Genomic DNA, 15,579 nt, shown 5'->3' on the forward strand with positions numbered 1-15,579 from the left:
AGGCAACAGTTGGCAAGGGTTGACTCTGTCATCGTCGGCCTGGTCACCGTTCACGTGACTGGTCGTTAACTTTCATTTGATACATCGTAACTTCCAGTAAGGTTTAATAAAATCAAAATGCAAGAATTTGTGGAAAGATAGAGCTATTTATTTGGATTTGTTTTAATCAACAAGATTGCATAAGAGGTGAGGTACTATAAGTATATATGTAAGGACTAAATTATATATTAAAATATACACATACAACATGTGTTGTAGGTAATGTGTTTAATGTGTTAGGACAGTAGTGTTTGAGTGTACAGTTAGCTATTTTGTAGAGCTACTTTGTTGTTTTAGTATCATTGGTTACTTAGTTCCTAAAATTAGGAGGTCAGTATCTACTGTACAGTTATATTTTGATGCCAAAAATATTATGCATCACTTTATTAATATGGTGCATTGTCAAAGCGCTTTGAAGACAACAACATGTTTTATTTTAACATTTAATTGAAGCTAGGGTTAAATCTCCAAAGTACCCAGTAATAATAAGTAAATTTATATCACTAATGTAACTCTAGAGTAAGGGTACATTCTAAACCTAATATGTATTTGTAACACTTCATTAGTGAATTTTTTTTCTGTTACCTGAAGTTATATGAATTATGAAGGAAATAGTGAGGTGGTTTTTTGGATGGGGGAGGGGGGGGGGGTGGCAGGTACTTTACTTCAGTCTTAAATTGTAATAGTAAAGAAGTGTTTATCCTGAAGGTTTTCACTCTATTGGGGTTATATTATCTTGACTCTAGACTTTGACCTATACAGTAGTAACTAGGTCACTAAGTAAGTATGCTTTCATAAACACTTTCCTGTATGGTCACATGACAATAGCATTAAGTCACAGGTGATATCAACACGTTATGTATGTGACTCTGGAGCCATTTCTAACAGATATAGATTGCAGGTGAAAAATATAGAATAGTTTAGTTTAGTTTAGTAGAAAAAAAGGATCAGGAGGGAATCAATAATTTTAATTTCCAAACTATGAGTTTTCTAAAATAAAGTCTGTGCCATCTGTTCTATATGTTCCTTACTCATCATATTAGGAGGGCATTGTGGTCAAGTGGTTAAGGCAGTGGACTTGTGATCTAAGGATTACAGGTTCGAGCCCTGGCCAGATCATTGCGTTGTGTCCTTGGGCAAGGCGCTTTATCTCCATTGCCTCTCTTCACCCAGGTGTATAAATGGGGACCTGCGAGGTAACTTGTAAATATAGTTGCGTGCGCCGGTTTGTGGCTGCACCCTATGGGAAGTCCCCCGTGGGACACATGGTTGTGGTGCACTGTGGTGCCCCAGGAGAGATTGATTGAATTGTGCACACTTTGGTGTGTGGGTGTGACAAGTTACCAATGACCAGGGGTTAAGTTATTAAGTCGTGTGAGGAGGCATTAGCCTCATACAAGACTGTAAACCTTCAACTTTAACTTTTAACTTTTACCAATCGTATTATTTAAAATAATGAAATTTAATTTCAAGACCGTTTTTTTTTTTTAGCTTTTCATTACTCATTTGGACATAACTTATACATCTGTACTGTAATGCATTACCATAGATGTATATGAGCATCTCCTTATGAAATGATGTGTAATAAGGATAAAAATTTTGTAAACTGTTGAAGTCTTAAATTGATACGATTAATCAGGCTAGTCAAATTCTCATATTATTTACCTTGTTACTATTTAAATAGCTCAACATCCAGAAGCTGCAATCCAAGGTTCAGAATTTACAGCTGCTGTTAGAAGACACCAAAGCTGGTAAGTGATTCTTATTAATTGTTTATTAATGGTAATTAATGGTTGTACAGAACAGATGATGTCATGACTTTGAAAAAGGAATTATCTGATTAGTGTTCTCGTCAATACCGTTTCACTATCAGCTCAAAAAATTTGATTTAAGAAGACGAAATATATTATGTTTTATATCATAGAATAAGAAAATTGTAATAATTTATTAAAATATTTAAAGTGGAAAATTTAAATAGACAAATTAATCGTTTTGATCTCTAAATTATGTATGAATATGACCTCTTGTAGATCTTCAGAAACAACACAGAATTCAAGTTGAAGAACTGAAGCAAGCTCATGAAGAAGAAATTACTGATCTGACCACAGAACTACAGAAGAAAATAGACCATCTTGAGGTAAGATGCAGGACTCAACAGTTATACTCAATTCCGGATGACATTTTTAAGAATCTGTCTTTTTAGCATTTTCTTACTCTACGCTACTTCCGTAGAGTATCCTAGACAGGAATAATTCCTTGGTTTTTAAATTGTAATGCTTTCTTAAATATCTGCTCAATTAATAACACGAAAATTGAGATAGTGAATCAGTTTTTCTGGTTATTTGTAATATGTCTCAGAATGTTTTCTTTCCATGTCTGCTTTTTTTATTAGGGCGGGGGGGGGGGGGGGGTGGGGTTGTCTACAGCTACCATTCTACTTGGTGTGGTAACACTAGAGGGGAGAGTGCATTCTGTGATAAATGAATGAAACAGGCCTGACATTCTTCATAGCTATTGTCATGAGTGGCTTAATAAATTCCCACCTGTGTTTTCTCTCTCCGTCTAATGTATCGCTGTCCCAAACTTGATATTTTTGTTTACGTATGGGCTGTATCTATCCTGTCATGATCTTATGCAGTAACACTGTGGGTTGAACTTTATGTGCTTAATATGGGCTTATATTCAGTGCATTAGTTGTTCCTCGTTCTTGCATTCTTCAAAGTTAAGTTGCGGAACATGGACAGGATTGGAAGGCATCTCAGGGTACAGTGCCAAATTTAAGATTTTTAAATTTTGTAAAATGGGTTTACAACTTTCAATAATCTGTTGTATGCTTTGGTTAGACTCTGTTTAGGCCAAATTTTATGGAAATTTATATAGTGTTATTGAAAATATTTAAAGAAACCCCTTTTTTTGTGTAAATAGTATGAAAAAGAAAAAGGTAGGCTACTTTACATAACCACTTATCAGATACATTCTTTGGACACATTATTTGAAATATTTTGGACATAATATCCTGTTTATTAATATTGATATATGTATGTCTTTTTCATTTCAGAGTGAAGCTCTCAATCAGGAGAGAGGTTGGGCGTCAGATTCAGAGGAGGAGGGAGAGATTATCTCCAGCCCTCACTCTAGCAGCAGACAAACTCAGAGCAGGAAGTCTGTCAGGGTAAATGAACAAGATTGTTGTTATTTCTTGTCCCTATGACAACCTAGAAATTCTCTGGTGATTGTTTGAACAGCAAAGTTATTTGTGTGTAATGTACAGTTTGACTGAGTAATCACATTTACTTGGACTGGGATAGTTTTGGTCGCCCGACAAGATATTTAATCTCATTTCAGACCTGTCGCAAGTCATAATCCTAGATATTATTCAGTGCTGGTATAGAATTGTACACTGCACCACTTATTCATCAGAATCTCCACAATATCTTGAAATAGTTGGTTGTGGTGATATAGAATACAGCATCAGTTACTTATTAAAGAGGAAATATTCGGTTCAGTATGCTAGTATGGCAAAATGCACCAATTTAATTGACTGAAAAGTGAATGTGATCGCTGCTTCAACAACAGACATGATTCAATTTTAATTTTAATTAATAAAGTCACATTATAAAGAATTTGCTCTTGGAGTAGTATATTCTCTGTTTTGTTTGTCAATGAATCACACTTAGTCTAGGAACTACAGTACTTATCTAGTCTGTTTATCTACAAGAACTATTCACCCACTAGGATCCAAACAGGGAAAGGTATTCCTTGGAAAATTCAAGTACGAAACCTCAGATATTGGTGTAGATACTTTGCAACGCCATGTATATGTTCTAAAGTATGTGATAAAAATTAAAGTCTTTTTGCAAATAAATGTGCTGAATAATTTAGAATATAACACAATTGTTCCACTGACTGCCTCCAAGGATCCTGAAGTTGAATCTAAAATGTCTGAAGCTAGTGTTGCTGCTAGTGGTAGGATGTCCAAAGATAGTGGCAAAGCTAGTGATGATGGGTCTACTGTAATTGAGGTATGTCACTACATATGCACCCTCACACAAGCCTTGAGAACATGCACAACTTTGTGGTGATTTTTATCTCTTTCTGATTGTATCAGCGCAGTAATATTTCAAAATGTCTCCAAATCTCTCTACTCAAGCTCACTTTAAAGGCCTGTCCTGTCACTCTGTCCTTTACAGGGCTTAACATTAATTTCCCTTGCACTGTCTTGTGGAGTATTGTAAGTTCTTGCCATAATTAGCAGTACTTATTCACTATACGGTAGGTTTTACATTAATACGTTAAAGAAACTGCACCATTTTTGATGTCACAAATATTGAGATTATGCGGATAGTCAAATAATTTAGTCCACCAACCATTGCATTCTGATTTACCTTAAGATCACTCACTGTATATTTCTGGACCTACTATTTTCAGCATCTTTGATGTGCACAGTTTTGTCATTGAGCTCTGATCTTAAAAAATAAATTGTTGAAGTGGTTGTGTGATTTGCTGAGTTTTTTCCCTCCCTTTGCCAGTTCTGACCGATAGTTTTGTATAAACGATTAATATTAAAAGTGCTTTCAGTATAGCTTTTTCGTGCAGACAAGGGTTCTGTCAAAACATAAAATTACTGGCATTCTCAAAGGGTATTGAGGAGGCTGGGGTCCAGATTATATCAAAACCAACTGAGAGTGCACAAACCTTGCAAAGAAAGAAAGAAAAAATCATTATTTAGTTTAACAAATAGATTGGAATGCTCAAAGGACATTAAATTTGCATTGCATTAAATTTAACATAGTTTTTTCTTGTGGCTGCTTAAAAAGTTCCTAGACCTGAATTTGGAATTAAAAACATTTATTTCCTTTGTTAAATTATAATAACACATTGTTGGAAGGTAAGAAATTGCAGTTGCACCAGCTATGTTTGTGTTTGCTGTGAATCCACCTACTCTAGACAGAAATCAGTGGATGATCTTCAACTATGAGTGGCAAAGAAACAAATACAGTACTTGCCTTTCTTTTTGGGGGAAGGGGGAGGGAGGGGACTAGTAGGGGTGGGTAGGTGGGAGATTAAAACAAAGTTTGGATCTCTGACAGGAGACGTTTGAAGACTCGGAAAACATTCCCATCAGACCAGTGCATCACGGTCATTAGAAATAGGCAACCATTGTTGTGTTGGTTGTCTATGGAAACTTTTGACAAGCTTGATACATAACGTTCGCTTATGGAATGAGCTCTTGTGTGTGAACTAAATAAAATTGTTTGGTACTTACTACAATCAACTGCTTATGTTGGCACTATAATGCAAATGACACATTTGATTTAAGATTTCAAAACCCACAGAGTTATTCCTCAAATTAGTTTGCAAATGAACAAGCCAAGATACCCTGATGGATTTTTCCATCAAATGAAAGTCATTGACCGATTTTATTTCTCGCAGGACCAATTAAGTAGACAGTCTACACGGGTATCTCAAGAGAAGTCTGTGAAACCATCTCCACCAGACACCCCTAAGAGAGGGAGGAAAGGTAATAATTGTTTACAGCCCCTCACATTTATGTATCTCAACACAAATATCGCACCAATTACCCACTATGAGGTTCCTGGTAGTCTCTTAGTACTTACCCTGCCATCATATGACACAGGTCATGTCTAGTGCTAACCTAATTAACATTTCAGCGTACTCACTAAATTTTACGGTACCTTATGCTCTTGTATCTCTGGCATCAAACATGTGATAAATAACTTAAAATGCATAGTATTGTGATATATGAGAATTTTCTCCTTTTTGACAGTTTCCATTTGAGGGAAAGGGAATTGTGGATTATCCCTCAGGCCCGATGAGAAGTGGGATGGATCAGTGAGATAAAGCCCTTTGGCACATGCCAGTGAGGGATTCCTGGAAAATGTGGGATAAAAATAGTGTATTCTCATTTTAAGAATGTACTTGAGGAAAACCGAAGGGTGTAAAAAGAATAGGGTGCCCTTTGAGATATTTATCTCTGAGGCATGACCTCTATCTCCATGCCTCTGATTGTTCTCAAGCTGTGGGGGGGGGGGCGGTATTAAAGGGTGTGAAGACTCGTGCACAAAGAAACGTCTCATGCCGGTAATCTGACCTAGTTTCGAATGAGGTGTGACAAGTGTTAGACACCACCATCGATCCCAGAAACTACACACACAGCTTGCTACCTTCGGTAATTAGACACTAGTGTAGTCAATACATACAGCTATGGTCAATACCCACAGCACAGTGTACATAGCAGGGAATGAGGTGTAACAGAAGTGTTAGACACCACCATCGATCCCAGAAACTACACACACAGCTTGCTACTGTCCGTAATTAGACACTAGTGTAGTCAATACATACAGCTATGGTCAATACCCACAACACAGTGTATATAGCAGCGATGGACATCTCAGGTCTAGATAAATGATAACAAGGTATCACATTTCATTACTGTCTGCATATTGTAGCAACAAAAAAAAACTTCACTTTTGAAGCAACAGAAAGTTAACTTTTTCAGAGGGTGGCACGCGGTTCAGTGGGGCGAGTCTTCAATGCCTTTAATGTCGTATAACCTTTTTTTCCTCCACCCAGATGACTTAGACCCAGGCACCCCTAAAACACCAAAGAGATTAGTGAGAAATAAATCAAATCTGGAACCAGTCCACGAGGTTCCCTATGAGGGCAAAGTTACTCTGGAAGATGAAGACAAATGGACAGGTATTCCTCCAGAGACACTGCCATCGGCCTTTAAGCAATATCGAAAAGAGGTTATTAACAATTTCATTTCTGCTTTGATGACATATTTTTAGGTGTCAATCATATCTAGTTTTGCTCCTTCTGTTGCTGAAAGAGAACAATGCAGTCTTATGCCAAATCGGATCAAACAATAAAAAACAGTTGGAAGAACAAATGAGAGAGAAAAGATAATGATGGCAAGGTTGCAGCCAATTTACAATGTCAGCTTTCTGCTGTTTGAAAGATAGACAGTTGTCAACAGATAATTCAGGAAATAAAAAGATGAGACATTAGCAAAGTTCTCAATGTTTTTATGGCAAAAAGGTAGTTGCTGAAGATTGAATAAAAAATGCATCTCACTGCTTAAATAAATATAGAAAGTTACCGTGTATTGTTATGGTAACCTCATACATGGGAGGTTCATTAACATTGAAAAATTCACATCTGACACTTCTGAGAATCAAGCAGGTGTTTTTTGGTGGTCCATGTTATCAGTCTCAGATTAAGTTTTTTTTGCCAGTCAGACTTGTAGTGAGGCTGTACTGGCCCTTTTGGAGTTGTTTTCATATTTTGGAAATCTAGTATAGATACTCACAGAATAATTGATCAGATATCATATCACAAAATGACAAAGTTGCAATACCAATGTAAAGATGCATAGCAGGTTCTTTTATACACAGGAACCATGTTATTTTATAAGAGACTTAAGTTCAGAGCCTTCAAAACTGCTACACAAAATTTCAACTCTTAAATTATTCCTTGATAAAATAGTGCAAGAGTATAGACTCATTATTTCCCTTAGAGCTTTGTTCTTGCACTGCTACTCTTACCAAGGGGCATTCTGCTTGTAACCATATGCATGTCATTGTATTCCGAACTGCAATTCAGATCACTGTGTTTTCATTTTGTGCCCGTCTTAATTACTTAGGCCTTGCTCGTGGTTCATGGACTCCAGAACCAACTTAAAGTGCAAGAAGATGATCATCACAAGAAAGTTAAACAGCTCAGAGAGCACATGAAAGATAAAGACGATGGATTTCAGAAAGAAAAGTCTTCCCTTCTTAAACAAGTCGATGTCGCTATGCTCCTGAAAGAGGCAGCTGAGAAAGAGGCAGATGATGCCCTTGCTCAGCTTGAGTCATTTGTAACGGAACACGGTCAGCTGGTGAGTCACTTTACTCTTCCTACTCTTACTGCAATAGTGGCTGATTACCCCTCCGCTTTCCCCATCCCCCTCCTTCCCCTTCCCCCTCCCCTTCCCCCCTCCATTTTCCCCTCCCCTTTCCCTTCTCCCTCCTTCTTTCCCTTCCCCATCCCCCTTCCCCCATCTCCTCCTTCCATACTTTCTGAAAATACTCAAGATAGCTTTAAGCTTCTTAAACCATTTGTTGAGTTTCATTATCTTTTTCAACTTTTATTGCTTTTCCTTGCAGGCTGATGTAGCAGAAACGGAAAAGAAAGAATTGAAAAAATTGACTCCGGAACAAAGAGAAAAGTTCCTGGAGAAGAAAGTAACCAAGAAAACCAAAGATGAGAAGGTAAGAGTGGTGTATCTTGTTTGGTCTGTGAACCTGCAGTGGTGCATCTTATGACAGCACCAATATGAACTGAATATAATTTAAAACATATTTGCTGAAGCTTGACTTAGACCCCTTCCATGAAAAGTCTCTTTCTTCTTACCCCCTTCCCCTCTCTCCACTTGTTACAGCTGGTAACTAGTAAGACATTTCACCGCGTAGTTACACAGTTGGGCTTGTTTATTAATTGTAGTGTTAGCAGCCAAGAGATGTCTTTAGAAATCCAGACGGTTAAAGAATTATTAAGAAGTGATTTATTTGGTTTTATGTATCAATGTTGACTAACTTTTGTTTCAGTTTAAACAATTTGTTACTCTATAACTGCATGTTGACATCTCAGAGTCATATATATTTTATTTTCATCTTTATGTTTAAATGTTAATTAATTCTCATTCTTCTTCTTCAACTGTTAAACAATGTCTTCAACTAAAACATCACCAGACCAAAGGAAAATTAAAATAAAACAAAGTAAAAAGTCTTAATAATCATGTTTGTTTAACATTGATAAACATTCATATTCTCTTTCTTCTTCCATGTCATTCTGTCATCAACCTTTTCACTCTGTTCATCCATTCATCCATTCAACATCATCAGAAATCATCCAAAAAAGGAAAAACAACTTCCAAAAAGCAGACTTCAAACAAGTCCAAAGAAAATGTAGGAGAGAAAAATGAATATGAAAATGAGGGAGAATCCCCAGACAAGAATGACCAAAGTAAAGAAAGTATTAATAACGAAGAAAAATCACCAATAAAAGAAGTTACTCATGATGCCAAAGATAATGTAGATAATCCAGATGATGAACAGTTAGCGGAAGCCTATGAGGCAGCGCTAAATCTGGATAAGGAAGCAAAGGAATGTGTCGATAGAGGGCAGCAGACGTCTCGTCCAGAGTCGGAAGCGGTAAGGGCAGACTTAATTAAGGGTTGATTTGAATGAATTAACCTGATTATGTAATATGTCAAGTCAGTCAGTGTATGACTTTTCATTCAGTGAGCTTCTGATCTATATGGTTACCATGACGTCATCTCATTTTCCTCGTGCCATTCTTGCCAATGAATGGCATAGAGACCGGTCAGTAGACCTGTAGATGTTTCTTTCGGTGTCCGTCGCCATGGGCGACCTGTCAGAATTTTGACACCTCAACAAGTGTGACATCTGAAGAGTTACACGTCAGCAGGGAGTCATGTCAGTAGTGTAATGTGCAGGATTGTGAAATATTTGTGGATGACTAAATTTGTGAAGGGTGACAAGTTTGTCTTACGTTGTTATGGTGATTTGTCAGTATCATGGTGATTATGACAGGTGAGGAAGTGTCAGCCGAATGGAGCCAATCGAAAACTTCAAGGCACTTTTGCAATTTCGGTTTATAGCTGGCCTGAATATAGCCAAGTTTATATTTCCATTATGGTATTTTTCTGTCTTTAATTTAAAGCCACTCTCTTCACTAAAGACCATGGTCATGCACTTTCTTTTCTTTGCACTTAAAATTTGCCAAATGTTGCATTTGAGTTTCAAGTTTTGTACGATTTTCTAATCGTGTCTTGCTTTCCTTTCTGAGGCTCATTCTTGAGTATGTTCTCTTTACTCCTAACTTTGTTTCAACACATTTCTATACTTTAGCACCAAGCTCTGGTTAATAAGCTAATGTCTACCGGGAAGATGAAACCGCCTCCTCCCCCTCCTCCTGAACTTTCGTCAACGGAAAGTCGGGAGAGCGACACTGACAGCAGATCAGCTCTCCTAGAAATGGTAACCTCTATAGGAAAGCACATCCATGTTTAATGTAAAATGAGTATGTCCCTAGGGGGACCAAAAATATGCCACCAGTTGATGAAATGCAAGGAATCACTCTTGGTATGAAATATTACCAACTTCAGAGTTGTGTGTAAGTGATAAAAATACCACACGAAACACAAAGAAATTTGAAGAATTTCTTGTCTACAAGAGCTCAATGTAAATTTAGCAGACAAGTGAAAATTTAAGTAGGTTAAGTTATATGCAGATTGGAATATGTGGTTGCACAGAGGCTTATTTCAATTTCACAACAAAAATTTGCTTTAAACTGGATGTGCCTTTGAAGTAGCAGAATGCAATTTGCTATTGTTTCCATATAGTTTGCATTGAGTTTTGCTAAAGTTCCCCTATTGCTTTCCTATAGTGGCAAACCCTACTAACAATGTCTGAAAATCAGATAAATTTATTCATGCTGAATTTTAAAAATCAGCAGTGTCTCATGTACATGAGATGCCATTTAAAGCTGACTCCAATCATTTGTTATTACCTACAGATATTTGGTGTCTGTGAATGAGCCAATCACTATGTATGCATTCTTCTGAGAGAAGTAGAAAATCAGCTTAATTTATGTAAACATTGTTGGATCTTAAAATAATCATCGTAAGATCTCTCGATGTTATTTTATACGGCACTTGTGACTATTACCGATTGAAAACCTCTTTGCTGCAAGAGATATCCAAGCTTGCAATAACATGCTCCAAATCCTAATCTCAGTGTTCGCCACTCCCACTGCATTTTGAACCCTCGTTGCGGCCCTGAAGGATTCAAGTTAGGGTGTGTGGTTATTCAGTTAAGATGTCCGATGCACATTTGTTCTATATTTCTTGGTCATTCTCAAGAAGATGACACGCAACAATTTGACAATCATTATTGGCAGACAACAGGGTTATGGTACACATCAGACCAGCTGATATGAGCATTTCTATAAGCCACACCTCTGTGTCTCTTACCCTTGCTTTCTCCCTACAGCAGTGTACCAGCTTTGGTTTCTGTCTACCTAACCTTGCTTTCTGAATGGTGTAATAAATAAGCTTCCCTATAGAGCATTGTAAACCATGTGAGTTTCTGCAATATTACTCTCATTCAAACTTTCCCCACTGTTAACGCCAACGGAGATTGAATGTTTCTAACACCTCATTGTATTGCCCGTTTCTCATCGTTTGGATGTGACTAGGGCGGGTATGGGGGGGGGGGGAAGCTGAACCAATTAGTTCCTCTCCTTTCCTTCAGTCTTTGAGTTGTCACCATTATTATCAGATCCCTGTCAGGACCCACCATCAAACTAATATTCATCCATTTTCCTAATACTTCATATTTGTTCAAATGTCCTTGTAGTCCTTTGCTTCATTATGACTAACCTTGTAAGAATTTGAACAAATAACACCTGCTTATCATCCCTTTATCATTTCAGTTCATTTTTTTTTCTCTGAGCAAAAGCTTAATTCTCTCAAAGCTCATTCTTCAAACTTCATGTACACTCTCTCTGTTGCTTTAATGCTGTCCATACCATTTGCTTTAATTGTTTATTGCTTCTGCTACCATTTAAATATTTTATAAAATGAGTTTCCTTTATTAGCTTTAAAGCTCAATAAAACTTCAAATTTTTAATTACATGCATCAATGAATGATATGCCATAATTATTTAATACTAATATCGAAAGCAGATTTTCAGTCAAATTGTCTTTGGAATATATGTTTGTTTTGCAAAACCTTGCTCCTGCATTAGTAAAGGCTTTATAGGTTTTTATATAATATTTAATTCAGAAGAAATATCAGTTTTATTGGTAGGCTGCTGTCTATTTGCATAAAATGAACAGAATAATATCAATTATGATATGGCTGTGGGCCTAAGATTTCTTTCTGTAACAAGTCTATCTTTAGTGAATTTCAGCTTGGTGATTTCACATTAGAAGGAACATCTTTCTAGTTCTTCATACCACAGACTGGCCTATGATTATGTACTTGCTTTCATGATCTCCTTTAGTTTCTCCTTTTAGATAGTTTCATCACCTTTTACTTTTGCTGCACATCTGTTATTGCCCATACTTCTCTATCACTGCACAGAAGAGCACGGCTACATCGTCCGTTGTCAAAAAACCCCTCCTCGATCCTAATGAGAAAAGACAATCAAAGATGAAACAAAGAAAGAAGAAGTCACTCCATCAAAAAACTAAACCAAGTGATAAACTCCAAAATATTGAAAATAAAGTAAATAAGAAAACTGTCGATATTCGTGATGTAAGAGACGGTACAGTTGGGATAGATTCTGTTGATGGAATGAGTTTGTCGAGGGGAGGAGGGGATCCTAAAACTCGTTCTAGTGGTACCGATCAAGATAGGATCGAGGAGGAGGTTATAGCACAGCACTTGGAACGAATTCTGGATTCAGCACAGTGGGTAAGGAAAGAACTGTGACATTTTCTTTGCAGAGAAAATGAATTCATCATCTTATGTAAAAGTTAAAAGAGAAATTTGAACAATAGTTTGGCTCCATCTTCTGTTTGAAACAGTCTGTTTTTGTTAGTTTTATTAAAGATTCATTTCTAAAATGAATTACCCGACATATGTGTTTATTAATTTCACTTAATTACCAGTGACTCACAGAAACTTCAGTTTGTTTTGTTTTGTTTTTTGTAACATGAAATTAAGCTTGACGAGTTGAGTTACTTAGATATTAATCTTATTAATTTAATAAATAAATTTAATTGTTTAGTCGGACGGAGACGATGAAGGAGCCGAGGGGGACGACGAAGAAGATGAAGACAGGCCATCCTCTGCTCTCAGTCAAAGATCACTCTACGAAAAATTCAAGGCTCAACTGGAACAAAAGAAGCTGGAGGTGATTGAACGCAGGTCCAGAGCAACGTCCATGCATGGGTCTCTACTCAGTGGTCAGGAGGAGCCTCACCCTGTGGGCAGCAGTAGGGGCAGTAGTGCAATAACCACAGCATCTGCTGATATGGGCCTGGCTGACGAGAGGGGTGTAGGTAGGTACTCTATCGATGTTAGGACTTTAGTCATCCATTCATCTGATATGGGCCTGGCTGACATGAGGGGTGTAGGTAGGTGATATCTTGATGTTAGGACTTTAGTAGAACCATTCATCTGATATGGGCCTGGCTGACGAGACGGGTGTAAGTAGGTGATATCTTGATGTTACGACATTAGTAAACCATTCACCTGATATGGGCCTGGCTGACATGAGGGGTGTAGGTAGGTGATATCTTGATGTTAGGACTTTAGTAGAACCATTCATCTGATATGGGCCTGGCTGATGAGAGGGGTGTAGGTAGGTGATATCTTGATGTTACGACATTAGTAAACCATTCATCTGATATGGGCCTGGCTGATGAGAGGGGTGTAGGTAGGTACTCTATCGATGTTAGGACTTTAGTAAACCATTCATCTGATACGGGCCTGGCTGACAAGAGGGGTGTAGGTAGGTGATATCTTGATGTTAGGACTTTAGTAAACCATTCATCTGATATGGGCCTGGCTGATGAGAGGGGTGCAGGTAGGTACTCTATCGATGTTAGGACATTAGTAAACCGTTCATCTGATATGGGCCTGGCTGACAAGAGGGGTGTAGGTAGGTACTTTCTCGATATTAGGACTTTAATACACCATTCATCTGATATGGGCCTGGCTGATGGGAGCGTTATATGTATATATTCTCTTGATTTTATGACTTTGGTAAACCATTCAGCTGATGTGGGTATGGTTGATTGGGAGGGGTATAGGTAGATGGTTTGCCATCTTATCACTTTGCTAGACTGTCCAGCTGATACATGGTAAGGGCTGATGAAAGGGGAATGGGTAGGTGCTTTCTTGATCTTAGGACTTTGATGAACCGTAAAGCTGGTATGCATGGGCATGACTAGTGAGAAGAATATGGGTAAGTACTCCACTCACTTAGTCTTATGACGTTGATGGACCATTCAGCTGATATGGACATTGCTGATGAGAGGTGAAAAGGCTGGTAGGATCTTGATTTTAGTTCATATTATCCTGGTAGACTACGATATTCCAGTCTCTTTGAGTTTCCAGTTTATTGATTTCTTTTTGTGTTCTGTAAATGCTGATCAAAGTTATCAATTTCATATATAAAAATTCTATATTTTGTGTGCAAAATTGAAGAAAGATTAACTGCTAATTTGATTGAAAACTACAACACTAGAAAACCTTAAACTAAGGTCATGGCATTGTCTTTACTGTGTTCATCTGTAACTTCCAGTAAAACACAATGATTTTAAAACTTTGAAAGTTTATACATTAGTAATTAATAAAGTTCAACGCGAATTGCACTATGGAGTCTTTTTAGGAGTACGAGTCAAAACTTGAGAACGAGAAGTTATATTTTTAGCTTTTCTCTTGATTAGATCTTTCAGAATAGACTTGTCTACATTTTGTCAAAACCCTGAGGCAAAAGAACATTTCCACCCCCCCTCCCTCCCTCCCTCCCCCCTCCCCTCTTATTGTATAATATCATTTTTATTTGTGAGATTAATCCCTATCTTTCGATGAAATATACTTGACCTCACACAATGATAATGTCCTCTACCACACAAGCATTCCCTAAGTCAAGGACGCCTTCTGTTACTGTGAATCGATTAGGCTCACATTTAGTGAGTAGGGCTCCCTCTGTATCAGAGAGCGGTGTTTCAATGGAGGATGAAGATTTTGAAGAGGAAGCAGAAGTTTCAGAGAAAGGTAGTTTGACTCCAAATCAAGAGCAGGGTATGTTCAGCACTACTCATGCACATACAGTCTGCAGTGGCACAGCAGCACCTCAACTAATTCTGAGACATCTCAAATCTCTATCTCGTAAACGTCGTGGTTGTGCTTTCTGTCAGCAACAACTACTTCAGTTTACACTCCCTTTTTTTACAGAAATTAACATTCTGACTTCAACTTGCTGCACAAAGCACCATTAAGGACGGTTGTAAAAAATGATTTGCTGCACTGACACTTTTCACAAAGTTGGTTGACTGCTTCTTCAATAGTAGAGCCTGTTTCTACTTAGTTTGTGTGAAAGGTAGAGCTCTACATGCAAGATTAATGATCATATTGTAAGGTTTGTCTGTCAACAAGCACATTTTATGAATGTGTCTGTGGTGTCTGGTGCAGCTATGGTGTAAGGGCTGAAATGTATGAATGCTGATTATTGTCATATCTTGAAGGGGTATGATGGGGGGATGGGCAAATATTATGAATATGTGGTCTTCATGTCTGTTGTAGCTAGGGTGTAAAGCATAAATATGCTGATCACTGACCATTGTCATATCTTGTGGGGTGCTAGACTAGTGAAACAAATATTATGAACATATGATCTTTATATGTCTGGTGCAGCTAGGGTGTCAAGCATAAATATGCTGATCACTGACCATTGTCATATCTTGTGGGGTGCTAGACTAGTGAAGCATATATT

General features: G+C 37.6%; 1 protein-coding gene across 8 annotated transcripts in view; it reads left to right on the forward strand.

Moving 5' to 3' along the window:
• Positions 1 to 15,579, forward strand: part of LOC139966427 (uncharacterized) — a 65,577-nt gene that overhangs the window by 18,207 nt on the left and 31,791 nt on the right. The window contains exons 9-21 of one of the 8 annotated variants that reach the window (XM_071969401.1): positions 1,724 to 1,790; positions 2,070 to 2,176; positions 3,098 to 3,211; positions 3,957 to 4,061; positions 5,473 to 5,560; positions 6,634 to 6,809; positions 7,706 to 7,942; positions 8,211 to 8,315; positions 8,949 to 9,257; positions 9,978 to 10,106; positions 12,216 to 12,548; positions 12,865 to 13,138; positions 14,721 to 14,888. In XM_071969401.1, coding sequence (XP_071825502.1) covers positions 1,724 to 1,790; positions 2,070 to 2,176; positions 3,098 to 3,211; positions 3,957 to 4,061; positions 5,473 to 5,560; positions 6,634 to 6,809; positions 7,706 to 7,942; positions 8,211 to 8,315; positions 8,949 to 9,257; positions 9,978 to 10,106; positions 12,216 to 12,548; positions 12,865 to 13,138; positions 14,721 to 14,888 — 2,212 coding nt within the window. The remainder of the gene's footprint in view (positions 1 to 1,723; positions 1,791 to 2,069; positions 2,177 to 3,097; positions 3,212 to 3,956; positions 4,062 to 5,472; positions 5,561 to 6,633; positions 6,810 to 7,705; positions 7,943 to 8,210; positions 8,316 to 8,948; positions 9,258 to 9,977; positions 10,107 to 12,215; positions 12,549 to 12,864; positions 13,139 to 14,720; positions 14,889 to 15,579) is intronic. The other 7 variants (XM_071969404.1, XM_071969406.1, XM_071969403.1 and 4 more) reach the window with 7 other exon arrangements.

This window comes from Apostichopus japonicus, chromosome 4 (genome assembly GCF_037975245.1).
Source record: "Apostichopus japonicus isolate 1M-3 chromosome 4, ASM3797524v1, whole genome shotgun sequence".
Lineage (NCBI taxonomy): Eukaryota > Metazoa > Echinodermata > Holothuroidea > Aspidochirotida > Stichopodidae > Apostichopus > Apostichopus japonicus.